The sequence below is a fragment of the Lactuca virosa genome, chromosome 7, assembly GCF_052849685.1.
Source record: "Lactuca virosa cultivar CGN04683 chromosome 7, Lactuca_virosa_CGN04683_v6, whole genome shotgun sequence".
In the NCBI taxonomy this organism is placed as follows: domain Eukaryota; kingdom Viridiplantae; phylum Streptophyta; class Magnoliopsida; order Asterales; family Asteraceae; genus Lactuca; species Lactuca virosa.
The window spans coordinates 27,074,050-27,096,534 of record NC_136432.1 but is presented as its reverse complement, the minus strand read 5'-3'; the positions used below and the strand labels follow the sequence as shown (position 1 = coordinate 27,096,534).

The 22,485-nt window shown below is 33.9% G+C and overlaps 1 protein-coding gene, 2 long non-coding RNA genes and 1 pseudogene across 5 annotated transcripts; 2 read left to right on the top strand and 2 right to left on the bottom strand.

Annotated features, from left to right (window-relative positions):
* The first annotated feature begins 5,346 nt into the window (after window positions 1-5,346).
* LOC145124340 (E3 ubiquitin-protein ligase COP1-like) lies at window positions 5,347-10,434 on the top strand. Of its 2 annotated transcripts, none has more exons than XM_079059646.1 (13): window positions 5,347-5,816; window positions 6,741-6,818; window positions 7,351-7,506; window positions 7,600-7,977; window positions 8,348-8,520; window positions 8,615-8,680; window positions 8,773-8,851; window positions 8,958-9,113; window positions 9,192-9,290; window positions 9,389-9,493; window positions 9,607-9,786; window positions 9,905-10,015; window positions 10,107-10,434. In XM_079059646.1, the coding sequence occupies exons 1-13, from the start codon at window positions 5,433-5,435 to the stop codon at window positions 10,275-10,277; spliced, it is 2,136 nt and encodes a 711-aa protein (XP_078915772.1). In that variant the 5' UTR covers window positions 5,347-5,432; the 3' UTR covers window positions 10,278-10,434. The 2 variants fall into 2 exon arrangements, with proteins under 2 accessions (XP_078915772.1, XP_078915771.1); XM_079059645.1 differs by having other exon boundaries at window positions 5,678-5,816; window positions 7,347-7,506.
* Window positions 10,435-11,210: 776 nt separating this feature from the next.
* On the bottom strand, window positions 11,211-12,375 carry LOC145124341 (uncharacterized). The gene is made up of 2 exons (XR_013715599.1): window positions 11,808-12,375; window positions 11,211-11,561 (listed from the first exon to the last, which is right to left on the bottom strand). It is a non-coding gene; the product is annotated as an uncharacterized LOC145124341 (long non-coding RNA).
* Window positions 12,376-17,602: 5,227 nt separating this feature from the next.
* Window positions 17,603-20,579, top strand: LOC145126486 (E3 ubiquitin-protein ligase COP1-like; annotated as a pseudogene). Its single transcript, XR_013716415.1, has 10 exons — window positions 17,603-17,707; window positions 17,755-17,771; window positions 17,882-18,073; window positions 18,766-18,831; window positions 18,926-19,004; window positions 19,131-19,402; window positions 19,509-19,613; window positions 19,715-19,894; window positions 20,063-20,173; window positions 20,281-20,579. The product of XR_013716415.1 is annotated as an E3 ubiquitin-protein ligase COP1-like (transcript).
* A 487-nt stretch (window positions 20,580-21,066) lies between these two features.
* Window positions 21,067-22,174, bottom strand: LOC145125802 (uncharacterized). Its single transcript, XR_013716156.1, has 2 exons — window positions 21,975-22,174; window positions 21,067-21,774 (listed from the first exon to the last, which is right to left on the bottom strand). It is a non-coding gene; the product is annotated as an uncharacterized LOC145125802 (long non-coding RNA).
* Between the last annotated feature and the right edge of the window lie 311 nt (window positions 22,175-22,485).

Below are 22,485 nucleotides of genomic sequence, written 5' to 3'. Positions count from 1 at the left end.
GATCGTTCTAAGGTATGAGCACATCCTATGATACATGCTTTAACTGAAATATGATTGTTGCCGTCATAACTGAAACTGAGATTACATATTTCAGAACTCATGACCTAACAATAGGTCTAAGTCCTAATAACAAAGAGAAAATTTTGACAATATGAAGGACAGAGATGTTTACGGAAAAGAGCTACTCAGAACATAGATATGAAGGTTATTCCTTAGGCCAAAAAGGAAGAATGAGGAGGGTATTCCCCTATTGGCGACGGGCACTCCTCAGGTGAAACCTTAATTCGGCCAGCTGACGCTCCACGTCATGCAGGCGTCTCTCGTACTCTGACTGATGGGCTCAGAGCTCTATGACCTCGGCTCGGGTTGTAGTTAACTCTCGCTGCAGAGCTTCATTGCTCCTTGTGGCCCTCGCATGAGAAATCTCAAAGCGACAGATGCGGTCCGTGCTGGTGTCCGAATCAGCTTCGAGCTCCACTGCTCGCTGAAGGGTTGCCATACCTAGCTCCACATTGCAAGCCACTCGACGTGTCAGATTGTAGAAGTTGCGGTTTCCGTCGTATGGGAGGGGTTGGTCTTGCTCGTGGCTCCACCTATTCAAACTCCTGGCCTACATGAGCGTTGGACCTTGGAATCCAACTTGAGGGTTAGGGTTTGGTGTTGGGGTTACCTGAGGTAGGTTCTCGACTTCGGGTTCCGGGTCGGTCTTTTCAGGGAATGGTTCGGCAAGGTCATCGTCCAAAGAAATTTTATGGTTTCCTTCTGGCTCTGGCTCGATCCATCCGTCATCTCCTTGGTTGGGAAAGTACGGGTCGCCAGGGAGATGAAATCCAGTCATGCCATCTACGCGAGGTGATGGTAAAGGAATAGTTAATAGGTACTGAATATAATAATACTTCCAATGTATTATAGCTGCATGATTGGTTCTTGAAGAAGTGATTATTGGGTAAGTTTCAGGTTTGGTCGTTATAGCATCCTAAAATACTCCTATAGTATTTTAATCTTTATGTTTGGCTCTAGGACTCTCCTGGTATTTAGGTAAGTTTTAGGCTTGTTGCAACACCACAGTCACTCCCAAGCACATGTTAGTCATGTCTCGACTGAATATAGTTGATCAGGCTATATTCACCCTAGATATGATTACATAACTGCCCAGGTTTAACCGCGATGTCCAACATCCAAATACTTTTGTTTTGTTTTACTTACGACACGGATTCTGATACTCGGGTATACTTATATACTTTTATAAAAATACTTGTATTTCTGAAAGTATACTTTTAGTTTAGAGCGCTTAGGCCCCTTAGTATTTATAGTTGTATACCATGTAAGGTTCGGTATACTTAGTTCACTATAAATAAGGGCTCTGATACCAATCTGTCACACCCCAAAACCGAAACGGCGGAAACGTTCTGGGGCGGAGGACGTCATGCGTAGTATCACAACAATTGTATCATAACAAGCATAGTAAACACAACCAGACATTGAATACATGTGTGAAAAAGGTTTACATTGTTTAATACATAGTTCTATCCATATCAAAGTAAAATAGTAAAGACGTGACTCTAACGCTCCGACTTCTCCGAACACTTGGAAGTACCTGTCTACTAATTCCCTGAGAATACAAGCAGTTTTGAAAGATTATCAGCATAAAGCTGGTGAGTTCATAAGTATTTAGTTTGGTGGAAAAATGTTCTTTAATCCTTTCAAAAAGTGTTCCTCAAGAAAATCCTATATTTTCTTATAAAAACGTGTTTGAAAACCCATTCCTTCCATGACTTCCAGATTTGTACAGAATATGTACAATCCAATGAGTCGTGGAATGAATATGAATATCCGTTGGTTGTAAAAGAATCCGTTTTGAATAGCCGGTTTATCCCGGAAAAATCCTATATTTTCCCAAAAGGTGGTTGGTTGATTATCCGTTTTAAACTAAGGTTTGCAAGTATCTACCATACTCGTGTATATAAAAGCAGTTTTCTTTTAAAAACCCTGGTTACACCCATAGAGGTATATTAGTCTTAAAACTAAATAAAAGAAAACCGTGATGAACTAAGTCCTGGAGATATTATTATTAATACCCTCCAGTAATCTATCGGTTATTACTTTGAGGTTAGTTCATTTGATTCATTATTACAAAAGTAAATTCCTGTTATCTAGGTTGTGAGTTTCATAACCATAACTGACTGGACATGGCCCGCAACGGCCGATATCCTTAATGACTTTGTCACCCGCAGACCTGCCGGTCCAACTGTAGCTAGCAGTGAGGTGCGGGATTGTCAGTCCCGTATAGATCTATACACAACAGTCACGCTCTCCCTACAAGAGATTCTGGTCATGAGTGCTAGTCCTCCACTCTGTTTCTTGTGGTGAGTGTTACCAAGGACGTGTCTCAAACATAGCCTAACAAATTTACAAGTAATAATACCGAAAATCCTGTTTATGATTTGCATGAATCCTTTATAAAATAATACATTTTACTATATGATTCACAAGTTCATTGCTCTAGTTTTGAAAACTGTTTCTACGAGTTGATTTCTTAATCGTTTGGTAAAACTGTTTTCCGTGTCAAAAGCATGCGAAAAATATGATTATCTCAAACAAAATAATATATTTTGAGCACAAGTTTCCTTGTACTTTTGCTTGTATTCCCCCCTGAAAATATGAAAAACTCGGAAAAACGTAGGGGTATGAACTCACCTCGGGCGATTTGAATGAAGGATCGATACGGAATGCGGGATTTTCAAGTGAAGCCTTGAACACGATTTGATCCTAATTAACAAGTAATGACACATAAAGGAGTCAAATGATGGTATTTCACCACTAGATGTGATGGAGAACCACTCTAAGAACTTGAAACTACTCGCACTAAGTGTTAGGACCTTAAAGGATTGCATGAGGGGAGTGTATGGCCACCTTAATGTTGTGTGCGGCCATGGGTGTGCGGCCGTACACTCATGTCGGAAAGTGTCTTTGAGGTGTTTCAAGGTCCATACTTGCATCCATGAAGTGTCCTAGGTCCATACTAGGTTGTAGTACAAGTTTAGGGTCTTAGAAATGGGTTTGTGGTCCTATGGTGTGTGTGTGTGTGGTCGCACAAATGTGTGTGCTGCTGCACAAGGGAGTGTGCTGCCGTACACAGGAGTGTGCTGCGGCACACATGAGTGTGTGGTCGTATACCCATCAAGTTTTGTGTCCGAAAATGTCATTTCCAAGGTGTAGCAAGGCTATGGTCATGTCTAACTCGAATATGGAAGCCAAACTCTCACTTTGGAGGGTCTTTTAGGAGTGTGAGGCCACTTATGTGGGTGTATGGCCTCACTCCTTCAAAGAGATGAAGAACATGACGGACTTTGATGATTGAAGGCCTAGATCAAGAGGTTCTTCAAGCACAGCAAGCTAAGGAATGGATTACTCACGTTTTTGAAGCCTTGGGAGGGTTTGCGGTTGAAGAGTCTTGAGAGAAAAGGTGTTGTGCGCTGCCAGGATGTTAAAGGAATGAAAGGAAAAGGGGTCTACCCTTTATATAGGGTGGGTGTGCTGCCATATGGGGGGTGTGCGGCCGCACACCCATGTGTACGGCCGTACACTCCTCCTAAAGGTGTGTATGGCCCGGTTTTGCACCCTATGGTTTGCTGACTCATTCCTAACCCCAACCTTGGCTATACTCAAGCTTAGAATGCTTAAATGAACCCTCAAACAGTGCAAGAAGTCAACTAAAACAAGTTTAACATTGATTGAATTAGCTAAGTGTACAAGATAAAAGTTTCGGGTTGTCACACAGGGGCGTAGTTATGTGAGTACAAGGGTTGGCATTGGCCCACCCTACACATATTTGAAGTCTTATATATACTATATAATTTTGTTAAGTAAAATGAACTATGTTTTCATATGGCCTACCCATTGAAATTATTACTACATATAATTGTTTGTTGGAAGATCATGTTTATATTTCATATTTGAGTTTTACTACTATGATCCTCAGTCTTGAGCTCATACTTATTATTTTTATATTCATATTTGGGTTTTACTATTGTGCTCCTCTATATGAGCATATACTTAAATATCTTTCAAATGCTTTGAATCTTATTTATGGAAATGACCTTTTGAGTTTTCATTTTTATTCGTAAACCATCAAAGTTATAAAAACAATCCCTAATAAATTTGGTTATTAGTTGTTGCTATGAATTAATTATTTGTATTGTTGTATTATATGTATTATTGCACTATATATACATTTATTTTTTTAATAAAAATATAAGATTATGTTTGTAATTGGAGTTATTTATGATTAATGAATTTCGTTGAGTAATGGGTACAAAGCAAAAAAGATTAGATATCGCTAAACTTTTTAGTTTAGGCTCAGTTTTGGATGATTTTAATGATGTAAGAGATCATCATGTGCAAATTAAATGAACAATTTACTTAGAATGCATTCATTATTATATTTTGTTATCATTTGAAGTATTTTGCTACTAATTCATATTTTGTAGATTATTTGGCCTACCCTTCAACAAAATCTTGGCTCCGCCACTAATATGGTGTATATTCTATTGACCTATGATCAAATCCTGACACTACTCAGCCCGGTGACCATGGAGGTGCGTCTGCGGTGACTCCAGGGCATTAGACAGAGTCTCATGTTCGAAGCGGAGATTAGTCGGTGTGCGAAAGTTGGCCCGAAAACCCTCGTTAGAGAAGTTCCCTTTCCATTTTTTTGACCTATTTATAAATAAATATGTTTTTAAAAAATAAAATTATAATATAATTGTAAAGATTTAGTTTTGTATTTGTACTTTTAACATTAATTATTTATGAAAATACTTAAAAAAACTAAGCAAACTATATTATGGGTCAGACTAATCTGTCTAATTTTTTTAGGATTGTCTAAAACAGATTTTTTTTTTCTTAGTATATTGGGCTTTGATATACGAATTGATATCGTGGTTTTTGAATAAACATATTATTTACTGAATTTTTAACTTAAACATCTATAATACTTTAAATTTTTACATAAGGTAATAAAATAAACCGGTCATATCCATTTAATAAATGAAGAAGAATCCTTGGGTTCTTAATTTATGATGCTACTCTTCAATTAAAAAATGGATGGCTCACTCTAATAAGTTTATATATTTGTTTTTTTATTAAAAGTTTTAGAGTGTATAATTGGACACAAGTCGGAAGAAGAAGGACCAAGTATCACTTTGTCCGAATCCAAAAGAGTTGTTTTAGTAAATACAGGAAGAAAAGGAAAGAAAACGAAAGTTACAACGCGCGACTAACGTGGACAGTTTCCACCCATACAATGCAACACATACACGGATTCTCTCTCTCTGCGTAAAAGCAAAACCCCGTGGATCATTCTTTACAAATCAGATTGTTTTAGAGAGAGAAACTGCATTTTTTTAGTGAGAGAAACTACTGACATTGTTATGGGAGGTGGAGGCGGTTCAATCGGAGGAGCGATTGTGCCGTCGGTGAAGTCCGGACTGCCTGCACCGTCATCGGAACTACCAGCTCCTGCTCCGATTCCGCCACCACCGGTATATCAGCTACATCCGCCGCAAGTTCCGGCGTCTGATCGCGCGGTGGTGGAGGCGGAGGTTAGGGAGGATGATCGAGAGGCGGCGGAGACGGATAAAGATTTGCTGTGTCCGATATGCATGCAGATAATCAAGGATGCCTTTTTGACATCATGTGGTCATAGTTTCTGTTACTTGTGCATTGTGACGCATCTTCAGAACAAGAGCGACTGTCCTTCTTGCGCAAGTTATCTCACCACTAATCAAATTTTTCCTAATTTTTTGCTTAATAAGGTAATTTTGTATATCTTTTTAAAAATTCTGAGCTAGAATTATTCAGTTGTCCAGTATCCACCACTTGCACTTGCATTTGCATAGGGCGTGATTGTGATATTGACAATTCGTTGATTTTGTGGAACCAATTAGAAGCTTTAGTCAAAGATATATGAAATCCGTGGTCCTTCAGATTCCCAGTTTTGCGTGCTATTGAACGGTGATTATATAAATGATACTTCTACTCTCATGCATTTAAGTTGCAATAATGAAATAATTTGTAATACATGGAATTGTTATTCTCACTATCCACACTTGAATTTGAAATCTGAAGACAATGTTTTCCAAGTGGCAAAATTGACATTGGTGTTTTAAGTGTATAAAGTTCCAATGATAGTATGATACTTGTTGATTCATGCATTTTATTTTATGGAGAAAACATGCGTATTTAACTGTTACTTTGGTACTTGCACTCAAGATTAATTAGAGTCAACACTTGATTTTGAAATCCAAACCCAGTGTTTCCCAGATGGCATAAAATGACTTGATGATTTTAGTCTTTAAAGTTCCAACTTTTTTATGATTGCAAATGCTTCTTTTAAGAATGTAGTCGTTAAAGGCTCGCCATAATTAAATCAATTAAGGTCAAGTCTGAACTCAGTAAGGAATCACTGTCACTTAATATGTATTCTTACTGCTAGATGGAGGATGCAACTTCTAGGAAATGGAAAATGTTTTCTCAAATCCCTTAAATTAGGGAGTAAAAGCTTCCAATTGGCTTTGCCTAGCTACAGTAATATCAACATTCATTGATAAAGACCTTGTTGAAAATTCTCAAGGATAAAATTCACTTTCCATATATGGAAATCCTACTTATGAGCATGATTATGCAAGTATCAAAGTATAATTACTGTTTATTTTGTGGATTTTTGGCATTTTCTGCAGCTATTAATCAAAGCTTCAGCACATCATATAGCAAAACATGCTTCTCCTACTGAACAGCTTCGTCAAGCACTTCAACAGGTCAGTTATCGACCAGCTATTTTGATTATCTTAATTGAGATTATTGTCCAGTTGAGATGTTTTTTTATGTTGTATGTGGATGCACCTACAAAACATTTCATTTTTAACTTGATTGTGCAAGTTTCAATATTAGAAATAGTCAACTCAAAGTAGTCTTAAGCTGCTTTGAAAGTAAAGTACTAATTTCATCAGCATATATAGTATTCAGTTAAATATTTGCATTCGAACAATATGTTAATAAAAATAGTCTTAGATAGTTTGTTTTTGGGCCAAACAGGAAAAATAAACCCTTTAGTTAAAAATTCACGATGCACAACTCAATATTAAGTAATCCTTGGTAAAATCTGTTCCATTTTGAATTAGAGATGGATGGATTATATCAATGAAGTGATTACATTTCTACCTACCAACATAATACATATATAGGAAGAAAATTATTCATGAAGTCCATATTTGGTGGTGTAAAATATCAAATAAATTTGACATTTTGTGTGTAGAACTAGAAACATGACTCATATCTTCTATTAGACAGGGATGTGATGTGTCTGTGAAGGAGGTGGACATCCTCTTGGTTCTTCTTGCTGAGAAGAAAAGAAAAATGGAGCAAGAAGAAGCCGAGACAAATCTGCAAATTATGCGTGAATTTTTGCATTGCTTACGAAAGCAAAAGCTTGAAGAGCTAAACGAGGTCCTTCAGTCTTTTACCACTTTTAGCTTATTCATATGATTCTAACTTTCTAAGTGATGAGTGATCTTAATATTCTTTTAAAAAAAATTGTAGATACAAAATGATCTTCAGTACATTAAAGAAGACATAAATGCTGTGGAGAGACAAAGAGTAGAGCTGTATAGAGCAAGAGAAAGATACTCGGTAAAACTAAGGATGCTTTCTGATGATCCTAATGTAAGATCATCATGGCCTTCATTGATCGACAAACGTAACAGCAGCAATATGTCTATTGGAAACAGTGTTAGAGGAGGCCAATTTTGGGTGGGTGGAGGTGCTTCACAAAGTAGGGCAGCTGCTGCTGCTAATGTAGAAGCTCCTCCTATAACCTCTCAACCACTTCAAAGAAAGGATGCTTGCAGTGGGGCAGATTCACAGAATACTACTCAACCAGGAGTAGCTGTAGCACGAAAGAGGCGTGTTCATGCACAGGTTAGTGCTCTTTTTACTTATTGAATTTGGACTTACCTTTTTTTAAAAAAAAAAAAAATTATATAAAAGGGTTGATGTCATAAATTGGTAACGAACTGTTCATTAGTAGTCAAACCAACCACGACCCCCTCCTGACACAGGACAGACAAGACAAACTGCTATGTCATCAACAATTGGATATCCAAATCTTCAATTGGTGTACAGTATATCTAGGTTATCGAAAAAGGTTTGGACCTCACAAGTCATTTGATAAAGACTTACAAGAAGTCCTCAATTTATAATCTTTACTTCAAAAGCTTTAATGGGCTCGCATTAAAAACATTGTTCTAATATAATCTCAAATCACCATTAAAGTAATTACTTGCATCAGTTCAATGACTTGCAAGAGTGTTACTTGCACAAACGGAGATATTGGGCAAAACACGGTCAGAAGCAGGAAGAAAAGGATTCTAATCATGTACAAAGAGAAGGTTATCATCATCATCATCATCATCCAGGACTTAAGGATTTTCAATCTGTGCTTTCTTCTTTTACACGATACAGGTCAGATCTATTATTAACTATTATTATTTCATTCCCTATACCATTCATAAAATCTATAAACTGAATTTTGTTTTGTTTGTGTTTTTTTCCATAGTCGGTTACGGGTTGTTGCTGAACTTAGGCATGGGGATCTTTTCCATTCAGCCAATATCGTATCAAGGTTTCTCTTCAGCATAGATGTTATGTTAATTTTACTGATTCCCATATTATTATTATTATTTTTTTACTGTCTTCTTCACTTGACACTTGCAGTATAGAGTTCGATCGAGATGATGAATTTTTTGCTACTGCTGGAGTCTCACGACGTATTAAGGTGTTCGATTTTGCTTCTGTAAGTCGTCAAGATGTTGACTTTTTCCTTGTTGGTATTTTGAACCAACAAGTTTTGTTAAATGAGAAAAGTTTAAGTAATTTTACTTATAGAAGTGTTTTTACAGGTGGTGAATGAACAAGAAGATATACAGTGTCCTATAGTGGAAATGCCAACGCGTTCCAAACTTAGTTGTTTGAGCTGGAATAAGTACACTAAAAGCCATATAGCAAGTAGTGATTATGAGGGCATTGTGACTGTATGGGATGTAAATACTCGCCAGGTAATTTATTTGTTGTTTTCTAACTAACAAATAACAATATAAACTAAACTCGGCTGTTGACTTTAACTTTGACTCAAGAGTATTATGGAGTATGAGGAGCATGAGAAACGAGCATGGAGCGTTGATTTCTCACGCACTGATCCTACAATGCTAGTTTCCGGAAGTGATGACTGCAAGGTACTGCAATTTTAAACACCAAGTTTTGAGTTTTGCTTCTGTGTAGTGTTATAGTGTGGTCAGTCTGTTTGATTCTTATGTTGGCCTCTCTTCAACAGGTAAAGATTTGGTGTACAAAACAAGAAGCATCCGCTCTTAACATTGACATGAAAGCAAATATCTGTTCAGTCAAGTACAATCCCGGATCTAGTTTTCATATCGCAGTATGTATTCCTTCCTCTCATTTGTTCACCATCATCATCATCAACCTTTCATTACATTATGTTATCTTCACAAGCACATCTCCATACATGATACACCTTGTGTTGGGTTGTAGGTAGGCTCCGCAGATCACCACATCCACTACTACGACCTGAGAAACATAAGTCAACCACTTCACGTATTTAGTGGTCACCGAAAAGCCGTTTCGTACGTAAAATTCGTCTCCAACACCGAGCTCGCTTCTGCCTCTACAGACAACACATTACGCTTGTGGGACGTCAAACAAAACATCCCGGTATGTACTTACTTGTATATAAACACCACCACCACCACCTTCTTTTTCTTTTTACTACAATCTCACTTTTATACTTTTATTATTATTATTTTGTTTTTTAACTTCTTTCTGCCTGCAGTTGAGAACGTTTAGAGGACACACAAACGAGAAGAATTTTGTGGGGCTAACAGTGAGTAACGATTACATAGCGTGTGGCAGTGAGACTAATGAAGTTTTTGTCTACCACAAGGTAAGCTTGCTTTACTTTATGTATCCAGCCTAAAATCAAGCTTCATATGTACTTTTCCATCTTGAAATTTAATTTATTATATAAATTGTAGGATATTTCAAGGCCTGCTGCATGGCATAGGTTTAGTTCTGAGACAAATGAAGGAGGGGGAGATGATCCAGGATCATATTTCATTAGTGCTGTGTGTTGGAAAACTGATAGTCCAACTATGTTAACAGCAAATAGTCAAGGGACAATCAAGGTTCTTGTCCTTGCTGCATAGTGCGTAAATATATATAAAAAACAAACCGATTAAACATTAAACCCGATTTTTACAGTGTTTGGGATCAGAGTCCTGATGCTTTAAACACAAAAACAGCTCCAACAATGTAATCTGTATTGACCCAAAAAAATAGAGATGTTAGGATTGATTTCATTAATCAGTTGTGATGTACTAGGGTAGAATCAAAAGAGAAGATACAGATGCGTTAAACCTAAAATGGAGGAAATAGAAAACTATTTATGCCTAGGCTAAGAAAGGGAAAATGACATTACAAGCCATCATACTATACAAAGAAACATATACTTCTAACACCCTTTTCTAAAACTCCATAATTAATAGCTTGTGGGGTCTTGGTCCCATCACCCATGACTTACATTGTAAAACATCAACTTCACCCATCAAAAACCAGGAATAGCATTTTATCCACTGTCCAAAGACAAAAGTCCTTTTGATCAAGAAGACATCAGTAAATTCAAAAATAGTTTTCAATGTGCAACTATTAAGAATAATTGGTGGTATTACAATCGTCTCGTTGGTTCAACTGAATATGGGATCAAAATGAGATATCTTTCTTCATGGATTGAAATCAGTTGAGTTGATCCATCAAACTTGTTGTCATTTTCTATTTGAAACGTATAAATAATTAAATATTATATCATTGAAAAAGCAATATAGTAATTTCATGACAAAACTGTAAACATGGCCCCTATGTTATGTATTTTTTTTGAGGTTTAGTCAAAATCTCAACTTTTTTTGGCTTCATGGTCCCTTTGACCTAGTTTCATTGCGTTTTTGGTCCCTCGGAAAACTAAAAAGACTATTATACCCTTAGCATATTTATTTTTCATTTTTCTTTTTTTTTTCTTAAATATTTTATAATTAGAAAATATACAAAGGTCTCTCTCTCTCTCTCTCTGAATACACACATCAATATGAATCTGAAGAACACTCGTTTTTGTTTTTTCTGTGGTGATGAATACACAAGAATACAAATCTCAAGAACACTTTTTCCTGATTTCAAGATTAAGAACATCACATTCACAAACCCAGAAATCATTCACAAACCTATAAATCGTTTTTTAATGATTTTCAAAAAATCATTTTTTTTCGGATCTGATGAACTGCCCGTCACCACCACCTGAATCGATTTCTGCTATGAAACCTACACCTAAACTTGATCTGAATCAATTTCTTATCTGAAGCCTCCCCCTATCCGTCTATGGATCTGAAAACCCTTCTCGGATCTGTTCAAGCCCTAGGTGGTCACATGAATGTTCACACACACTTGCAGATCCAACATTGTAACAGATAAGAAACACATAAATGCTAGCTGACAAAAGCATAGAAGTAATGCATTGATTTTGAACTGAAATTAGAACTATAATCTGGAGTCGTTTTCTCAAAGAAGAGGGAAAAACAGAAGAACGATGCTAATCCATCGATTTTAATTATTTGAACTGATTTCCAAGTCAACTTGATGAAGAAAACGAAAAGCTTCTCACAGTAAGATTTAAAGACCCAGATTCGTACCTTCAATTGGCGAAGAACACGGAGAGCTTCTCACCATTTTGTTCAAGACTTCTTGGTGGGTTGTGGGTGTTTATGGTGACTGGAACAAGGCGGTTGTGTATGGTGCTGGTGATTGGGAACTATCGTTGTTACTTGATGCGGTTTATTGGCCTAAACTTAAGAAGATTTACACAGGGTGCCAATGAAAATATAAAAGAGGTGAAAAAAAAAATCCACCTCATGTGTTCGATTTTGGTTGAATCTGTTGAAGGGTTTTGTGAAGAATCAAAAGTAATGCAAAACCCTGGAAGGGTTTTTATATTTGCATTATAAATCTGTACAGGAATGGCCGAATATCAAAAGCTTATTATACGGAATCCCATTTTTTTTAGAACGAGTTGGAGGAGTAGGCATTATTGGTGGAGATGAAGCAATAAATTGGGGTTTGTCGGGACCCATGCTACGAGCTTCCGGAATACAATGGGATCTTCGTAAAGTTGATCATTACGAGTGTTACGACGAATTTGATTGGGAAGTCCAATTTTGGAATATTGAGGACGAGATTTGATAATGGGTAAAAGGAAATTATGTAATTGTGGAGAGAGAAACCCTAAACTATTGAGAGACCCCATAATTTTTATTAATAAAACTTAAATTAAAGTGGGAAAAGACCGGTGCGTTGCACGGGTCAATCTTTTTTTTTTGTTTATCCTCAACTTTTGCCGGTTATACGGGTCAATCTTTTTTTTTTGTTTATCCTCAACTTTTGCCGGTTATACGGGTCAATCTTTTTTTTTGTTTATCATCTATTTTTGCCGGATGTACACCATTGGTGTCTTACTACTGACTTCAGAAACAACAGCAGATTCGATATCAGTTGATTTTTTTTTTTTTTTGTATTATAACAGTTTTTATATAGATGACAGTCAGATAAGAAGTTTGTTTAAAAAAGTATTTATTAGTAAAAAGCGGTGGAATCCAATGATGCGATGAAAGTTGTGTGACAAAATTGAAAAACAATAAAGAAAGGGGACTAAAACTACCAAAACTTGAAAATTATTATGTAAGCGGTGGAATCCAATGAGGCGGTGAAAGTTGTGTGCCAAATTGAGAAACAATAAAGAAAGGGGACTAAAACTACAAAACCTTGAAAATTGTTATGTGGCCAAACTCTAAAGCCAAAAACTTTCCTGTTGAAAGAGTCCATGCGCTTTAATATATATATATATATATATATATATATATATATATATATATATATATATATATATATATAATAGGAAAAAACATAAAAAAATGTATCAGAAGGACATTTAGTCTTTTCAGTTTTCTGAGGGACAAAAAACACAACGAAATTAGCTCAAAATGACCATGAATCCAAAAAAATCGAAGTTTAGACTAAACCTTGAAAAAATGCATACCACAGAGACCATTTTTACAGTTTTGTCTAATTTAATTGATAGATTAAGAGGATGGTAAATATTTGAATACAATTGGGTTGATTTTCAACCTATTTAACTCCATTTTTCTTTAGTTAAGGTTATAAAAATTTCTATTTTGACTTATTTAGAAATCAATATGTTTTGAAATAAATAAATTATAATATAATTGCAAAGATGACAAAATGCGAAAAACGCAACCATGTATCTGCTAGCATTTAGAAAAACTTTTATATTTTGTTTATATGTAGAGAAACTCTTATATTTTTAGTTACTTTTCAGATATTTACCTGAATATCTGTTTTTTAAAGAAGTTATCGGTTGTTTTGTGATATGATGTTTATCTTGTTCGTTTTTAGGTTGACATGTAAAAAAAATAAGTGATATGATTCATTTTTGTTTAAGAAAATGGTCGTTGAGTAAATAATTGATGTCTCACATTTTACCTTAGACAAGAGGCAACATCATTTATTTTTATTTCCATGTTAACTTAAAAATGAAAAAGATAAATATCATATCACAAAGCAATCGATAATTACTTAAAAAATCAGGATATTTGGATTAATGTGAAAGGTAACTGAAAATATAAGAGTTTTTCAGCATATAAACAAAATATAAGAGCTTTTAAAATGTTATAAAAAATATTAAATTTTCATACAAAATCTGTGAAACATTTTAAAAATGTTGTAAAAGCAAGTTTAGAAATAACTGTATGAACGTTATAAAAAAATTGTATGAAAATGTAAAAAAAAGTTAAAAACTTGTAAGAAAAATTTAAAACATTTATAAAATATTTGGTTTAAAAGCACTTCTATTAAAATTATATAAATGTATAAAAAAGTTAAAAAAAAATTATAAGAAAAGTTTAAAACATTGTATTAGAAAAACCTATAGAAAAAAATTACATAAAAATGTTGTTAGATATAATAAAAAGTCTTAAGAAATTTATAAAAAAAATTATTCATATTTAGACAACTTTCTTTTTTTATACACATTTGACTATTTAATTTGTTAAATGTGTTAACATATTATCATTGTCACCTGATATAGCAGGTGACAATGGTAACATGTGAATATATTTAACAAGTTAAATGGTCAGATGTGTACAAAAAAATAAAGTTGCTTAAACATGAACAATACGAAAAGGTAATTACCATTGCAAGTCATTTTCTCTTTTTTAAACCAACATCATATTTTAAGTTATCAAAAATACTACAATACATTGTTTTAAAACAAATATATTACAAAATATCGTTTGAAAAAGTTAATACGAAAAAACTATTACAGAATAGTCATAAAAAGATTAAAAAAACAGCTATATAATCATAAGTTATATTTCATAAATGAAATATCATTATATATTTAATAAAAATAATTAGTTAGTAAGTAAATAAAAAATAATTAAAACTAAAATATATTTAAAAGGATAAAATAAAATATAACTATAATGGAGGTTAAATGATAAAACAAAGAAGCATATTGAATGGTCAATAAAAAACAAATAAATTATATGATCCATGTTCTAAATAAGTGGATGACAACATTTTCTACCCTAATGTCAAATGTGTAAGAGTTATTTTCAACTCCTATAACAAATATGTTAAATATGTGTAAGAACTTATTAATTATGTCTAGTGATTTAACTAGTATAAATAGCACAATTACATATGTAAAAGATACACCAATTTGAATATTTTATATAAGTTATCAAATTCTCTCCAAATCTCCATTCTTCTTTCTTAAGGTTATTAGTTTAGTTTTATTAATCTTGTTTTAATTACGTCAAATTTACAACACATTATCAGCACGAAAGCTCTAATCAATGTTATTAAACAAGTGGAAAATCACATATATCTTAATCAAGATATGTATTACTTATTAAAAACACTATTAATTAGAAAAACCTCAATCATATTAAAATAATAATAATACTAATGAATTAATGAAACTTATACATTATGGACTACTAACAATTTTTATTTCATATGCTAACATTTCTTTATGTATTCTAATTTTTATACTAACATTTACATTATGCAACTAATTTTTATTTATGCAAACTAACATTTACATTATGCAACTAACTTTTATTTATGCATACTAACATTTATATTATGCTACTAACTTTTATTTGTGCATACTAACATTTAAATTATATTTATTTATAATGTCCATGTTTATTTATATTTTAGATACTCTTCATAATTTTATTTAAACATTTACTAATATTTATTTATGTTTCTACTTAGTAAAGTTATGTATTAATTATAAGTCTTATTACATGATTTATAAAATACATATACATATATACACAACGGGAATATATATGCAACGGTTATAAACAGCAAAAACAACGGCTATGTTTTTTACCATAAATAAACATCTTTACCCTGCTTATTTTACCCATAACAAATATTTATCTCTTCTATCAAATAAATAAATTTCAAGAAATCAAGCTTCAAGATGATTCATCCTTTTGTGATAATCATGACTATAATAGTCATGTTACTTTTCATCACAATCCTTAACATCGAAGATAATATGAAATTTCATCTACTTTTACGCTTGTATGCAATGTTAGCTTTACCGCTTTTTTTTGTGTAATATTTATTGAAATAAATGGATTTTAATTTTAATTTTAATTTTGTTTAAAATTTATAGTTACATTATGTCCAACATTGCAAAGCTCGAGTTTGCAGCACTTGAAGTTAGTGGGAAAAACTATGTGCCATGGATGATAGATGTAAAAATGCATCTTGAATCCATGGGTATCTCAAATACTATATATGAATTTAATAATTGCTTGGCACAAGACAAAGCAAAAACACAAGTTTTCCTTCGTAAGCATATTGATGAAATGTTGAGATTTGAATATCTTGATGTTACTGATCCAAGTATTCTCTGGAATCTTTTGAAATAAAGATTTGATCATCAAAAGGAAGTTATACTTCCAAATGCTAGAGATGAATGGAGAACACTAAGGTTTCAAGACTTCAAGAAAGTAAATGAATACAACTCAGCTTTGTTCAGAATATGTTCACAACTCAAGTATTGTGGACAAGAGGTTACTGATGAAGATATGTTGGAGAAAACTTACTCAACATTTCATGCAACAAACATTATCTTGATGCAACAATATCGGATGCAAAAGTTCACAAGATATTCTGAACTGAATGCATGTCTGCTCATTGCAAAGCAAAAAAATGAACTCTTGATGAAAAACCATGAATCTCGTCCAACGGGATCAGTAGCACTTCCTGAAGCAAATGCTACAAATATTGATGGTCATCGAAACAATACACGTGGACGAGGGCGAGGTCGTGGCCGAGGACGAGGCTGTGGCTATTTAATCGAAACCAAAGCCATAATCAGAACCATAATTCTGGTCGTGGACAAGGTAATAATCATGGTCGTGGCCAGAAAAGGAATAATTACCAATATTCACAAAGAAACAATGTCCACACACAAGATAAGGCCAAAGTGGCAAGGCATGACACTGGGACATCACAAAAATATGATGGTAGCACATGCCATTGGTCAAGGACCTGTCGCACACCTGCACATCTTTGTTAACTTTATCAAGAGTCCATTAAAGGAAAAGGAAAAGAAGCAAACCTCACTGATATAGCAAAGTATAATTACAGTTTATTCTGGATTTTTGGCATTTTCTGCAGCTATTAATTAAAGCTTCAGCACATCATATTGATATAGCAAAGTATGCTTCTCCTACTGAACAGCTTTGTCAAGCACTTTGATTATCTTAATTGAAATTATTGTCCAATTGAGATTTTTTTTATGTTGAATGTTGATGCACCTACAAATCATTTCATTTTTAGTTTGATTGTGCAAGTTCCAATATTAGAAATAGTCAACTCAAAGTAGTCTTAAGCTGCTTTGAAAGTAAAGTACTAATTTCATCAGCATTTATGGTATTTAGTTAAATATTTGCATTCAAACAATATGTTAATTAAAGTAGTCTTGTATAGTTTGTTTTTGGGCCAAACAGGAAAAATACACATACTCCCTAACCTTAAACCTAGTTAAAAATTCACGATGTACAACTCAATATTAAGTAATCCTTAGTAAAATCTGTCCCATTTTGCATTAGATCTGGATAGATTATAGGCAAACTTGTGACATTATATTCCCCCTTCTTTTAAGGTAGCAATAATATATCAATGAAGTGATTACATTTATACCTACCAACATAATACATATATAGGAAGAAATTTATACATGAGGTCCATAATTGGTGGTATAATATTAAATAAATTGTGGAAAAGTCCCATAAACTTCGATTCTTTTAACAAACTAAAAGTATGTTGTTAAAAGGGTTTAATACTTGGGCATAACAATCAGTACTGGAGAGTAGAGACAATGATAAAGGTTTACAACAAGTCCCCACTTTATAATCTTTACTTCAAAAGCTTTCATCATGCGAATGCATCACCTTATACATATATTGGTCAAGCAGCTATACATGTAATATTTCATGTAAGTAAAAACTTCAAAGTATGTTGTCATAATAGGGACATGAGCTTATAGGGTATCATACATAGAATCACTCTTCTTGAGTTCTTGTAACTTTTAATTACTTTACATTATTAGACTTGAGAGTAGCTTTCTGTCAAGTAGTAACAACCGTTAAAGTAAAAGCTATTCAACCCCATGTTCTCAATTGCATCAGTTCATCGACTTAGAAGAGTGTTACTTGCACAAACGGAGATATTGGGCAAAACATGGTCAAAAGCAGGAAGAAAGGGATTCTAATCATGTACAAAGAGAAGGTTATCATCATCAAGGACTCAAGGATTTTCAATCCGTTCATTCTTCCTTTACACAATACAGGTCAGATTTATTTATTATTATTAGATAAAATTTCACAAATGGTCCTTATGGTTTTGATTTTATCCCCAAAACAGTCCTTATGAAACCTTTTTTGCGTGAATTGTCCCTTTGGACAAAACCTTGCACTCCAGTGGGTCTTTATTGTGGATGTCTGTTTGATGGAGCCGTTAAGTTGAGAGAATTTTGGATAAGGGCCATTTCTGACATTTAGTTATATAAGAATTACATTTTCTATATTTTAGTTTTTTACCTTTTTATATGATTTTTGAAATTTAAAAGAAGTCTACTAAATTTTGTATTAGTCATCATAAATCAAATAAAAAGGTAAAAAAATAAAATATAGAAAATGTAATACTTATATAACTAAATGTCAGAAATGGTCTCTAGGTGAAGTTTCACAAAAGGTCCTTAGGTGGAGTTTAACAAAATGTCAGAAATGGCCCTTATCCAAAATTACCTCAACTTAATGGCTCCATCAAACGGACATCCACAATAAGGACCACTAAAGTGTTAGGTTTTGTCCAAAGGGACCACTCATGCAAAAAAGGTTTCATAAGGACTGTTTTGGGGACAAAATCAAAACCATTAGGACCATTTGTGAAATTTTGTCTTATTATTATTATTTCATTCCCTATATCATTCATAAAATTTGTACACTGAATTTTGTTTTCTTCATCTTTATTTTTCCATAGTCGGTTACAGGTTGTTGCTGAACTTAGGCATGGGGATCTTTCCAATTCAGCCAATATCATATCAAGGTTTCTCTTCAGCATAGATGTTATGTTAATTTTACCGATTCCCATATTTTTTTTTAATTATTTTTTTACTGTCTTCTTCACTTGACACTTGCAGTATAGAGTTTGATCGAGATGATGAATTTTTTGCTACTGCTGGAGTCTCACGACGTATCAAGGTTTTCGATTTTGCTTCTGTAAGTCATAAAGATCTTCACTTTTCCTTGTTGATATTTTGAGCCAACAAGTTTTGTTAGTTTTATTTATAAACCTTTGTAATGAGAAAATTTTAAATAAGTTCACTTATAGCAGTGTTTTTACAGGTGGTGAATGAACAAGAAGATGTACAGTGTCCTATAGTGGAAATGCCAACATGTTCCAAACTTAGTTGTCTGAGCTGGAATAAGTACACTAAAAGCCATATAGCAAGTAGTGATTATGATGGCATTGTGACTGTATGGGATGTAAATACTCGCCAGGTAACAAACAATATGAACCTACAATGGAGTATGAGGAGCATGAGAAACGAGCATGGAGCGTTGATTTCTCACACACTGAACCTACAATGCTAGTTTCCGGAAGTGATGACTGCAAGGTACTGCAATTTTAAACACCAAGTTTTGAGTTTTGCTTCTGTGTAGTGTTATAGTGTGGTCAGTCTGTTTGATTCTTATTTTGGCCTCTCTCCCTTCCTCCAACAGGTAAAGATTTGGTGTACAAAACAAGAAGCATCCGCCCTTAACATTGACATGAAAGCAAATATCTGTTCAGTCAAGTACAATCCCGGATCTAGTTTTCATATTGCAGTACGTATTCCTTCCTCTCATTTATTCACCATCATCATCATCATCAACCTTTTATTACATTATGTTATCTTCACAAACACATCTCCATACACCTTTTACAGGTTGGTTCTGCAGATCACCACATCCATTATTATGACCTGAGAAACATAAGCCAACCACTACACATATTCAGTGGCCACCGAAAAACTGTCTCATACGTAAAATTTGTCTCCAACTCCGAGCTCGCTTCTGCCTCTACAGACCACACATTACGCTTATGGGACGTCAAACATAACATCCCAGTATGTACTTACTTGTATATAAACTCCACCACCTTCTTTTTCTTTTTACCACAATCTGACCTTTATACTTTTATTTATTATTATTATTATTATTATTATTATTATTATTATTATTATTATTATTATTATTATTATTATTATTTTCAATTTTCTTGTTTCCGCCTGCAGTTAAGAAAGTTTAGAGGACACACCAACGAGAAGAATTTTGTGGGCCTAACAGTGAGTAACGATTACATAGCATGTGGCAGTGAGACAAATGAAGTTTTTGTCTACCACAAGGTAAGCTTGCTTTACTTTATGTATCCAGATCAAAATCAAGCTTCATATGTACTTTAATTTCCATCTTGAAGTTTAATTTATTATATATATTTTTATATAAATTGTAGGATATTTCTAGGCCTGCAGCATGGCATAGGTTTAGTTCTGAGACAAATGAAGGAGGGGGAGATGATCCTGGATCATATTTCATTAGTGCTGTGTGTTGGAAAACTGATAGTCCAACTATGTTGACAGCAAATAGTCAAGGGACAATCAAGGTTCTTGTCCTAGCTGCATAGTGTGTAAATATATTAAAAAAAAACAACTATGTTGACAGCAAACAGTCAAGGGACAATCAAAGTAATCTGTATTGAACCACAAAAACAGAGAGATGTTAGGATATTAATGTACCATTTGAAGATAGTATTGATTTCATTAATCATTTGTGATGTACTAGGGTAGAATTAAAAGAGTCCAAAGCTTGATTTTATATATTAAAGAGTAAACGACAGATATGGGTTAAACCTAAAATGGAGGAAAGAGAAAACTATTTATACCTAGGCTAAGAAAGGGAAAATAACATTACAAGCCATCATACTATACAAATAAACATATAATTCTGACACCCTTTTCTAAAACCCCAAGTTGGGAAGGATTGATGCAATTTGAGATTGGATAGAGAATCAGAGTGAGTGTTGGTATATACCAAGTATTATAAGCTTTTTTCTACTACCCACAACCTTAGTATGATGTTTCAAACTAGTACTCAAGTTCTATATCTTGTTACCGAGTGTCGTACACTCATTTCCCGTTTTGTCCTTCAATTTCACTTAATAGCAATGTAATTTGGATTTTTTTGTCAAATATTTGTATTCTTTGTACCATTCCTATCTAAATACATTTTATAGAATGTATAAACAAAATTCTCAATTTTTATAACATATAAAACATGATAAATACTAATTACCTTCGTGAATGGGCAAATGTCATATTAGCCCATCGAACTTGTCGTGTTTGTTTTAAATGGTCACCCAACTTTTTATTTTGGTACATTAAGGGAATGTTCTGCTTTAAAATATCTTTATGTGACCTGATACCGGGTAAGGCTGTAAAATGTGTGCCTTGACCACTGTTTGACCATCAACTGCGCCTCCACCTCCATTGAAGTATACTCACTGTATCTACCCTTCTTGATCAGGTCGACTAGTTCTTTTCATTTTCAGATCAATTGAACGGAAAAACTTGATGATTGATTATTGATTTGTATGTATATGACTTTGTACACTGAAAAACAAGAACAAATCAAAAGAAAACGAAGGGGAAAAGAGATAGAGAGAAATTATCACTGAGGATTATGAAAAAGTTATCGGTGATGTTGAGGTTTATTTTAATCCTCATCTAATGAATCTGAATATGAGAGAGAAACTCAAGAACAAAATCAGGATTTCGTACTATTCGACACCTCGACACCGAGTGAGAAGTGCTCACCACTTGCTGTTCTTCACATAATTGCTTTACCAACAACTGGGGTTTGCTTGAAAATGGAGTGCAGCAAAACCATCAACTCGAAGTCACAACTCAATCTGTTGCACTCTACATGTCTCAGGGAGAACAAGGTATATCTGCCAAACCTCAGAATAAACAAATCAACTAAAAAAAAGATAAAAACAAAAATCTATTGAAATTGTAAAATTGTAATCGGAGTTTAAACTCAAACCCTAATTTGAGCTGCAAACTTTTTATTACGAGGAATTTGTTGGACAAAGATAAGACCCTTAAAGAAAACCCTAAAATTGGAACTTTAAACACTTTTCCATTCTACCTTTTAACTATAGATTGAACCTGATGAACAAATCACAAAGTAATACTAGGTTGGGCATTTTCTGAAGATTGTTCTTTGGTTAGATTAGGAGTGTTATCCCTTTTCTTCTATTTTGTAACCTGCAATGGAGGACACACATAACTGCAGAGAGGAGGTTGGAGGAGACGAGACTACAGTGAGATTAAAACCTGTTATAGTGGGTTGAGTGACTTTTTTAAAGGTTAAATAAGAGTTCATTACCTTAATGTACCAAAAAAAATTGGGTGACCTTTTAAAACAAACACGACAAGTTCGATGGGTTAATATGACATTTTCCCCTTCGTGAATCTACTTTTGTCCCATTTTGAAACACAATAACATTCTACTTTGGAATTCATCCCATCTTTGTTCCCCTTCACATCTTTTTACATCACTATCCATCTAACATATATAATGACGTGCCCGCACAATTGCTAAACAACTTTGACATATAAGCACATTTAAAACTATTAGCATTTCTCCTTTTTGTCCC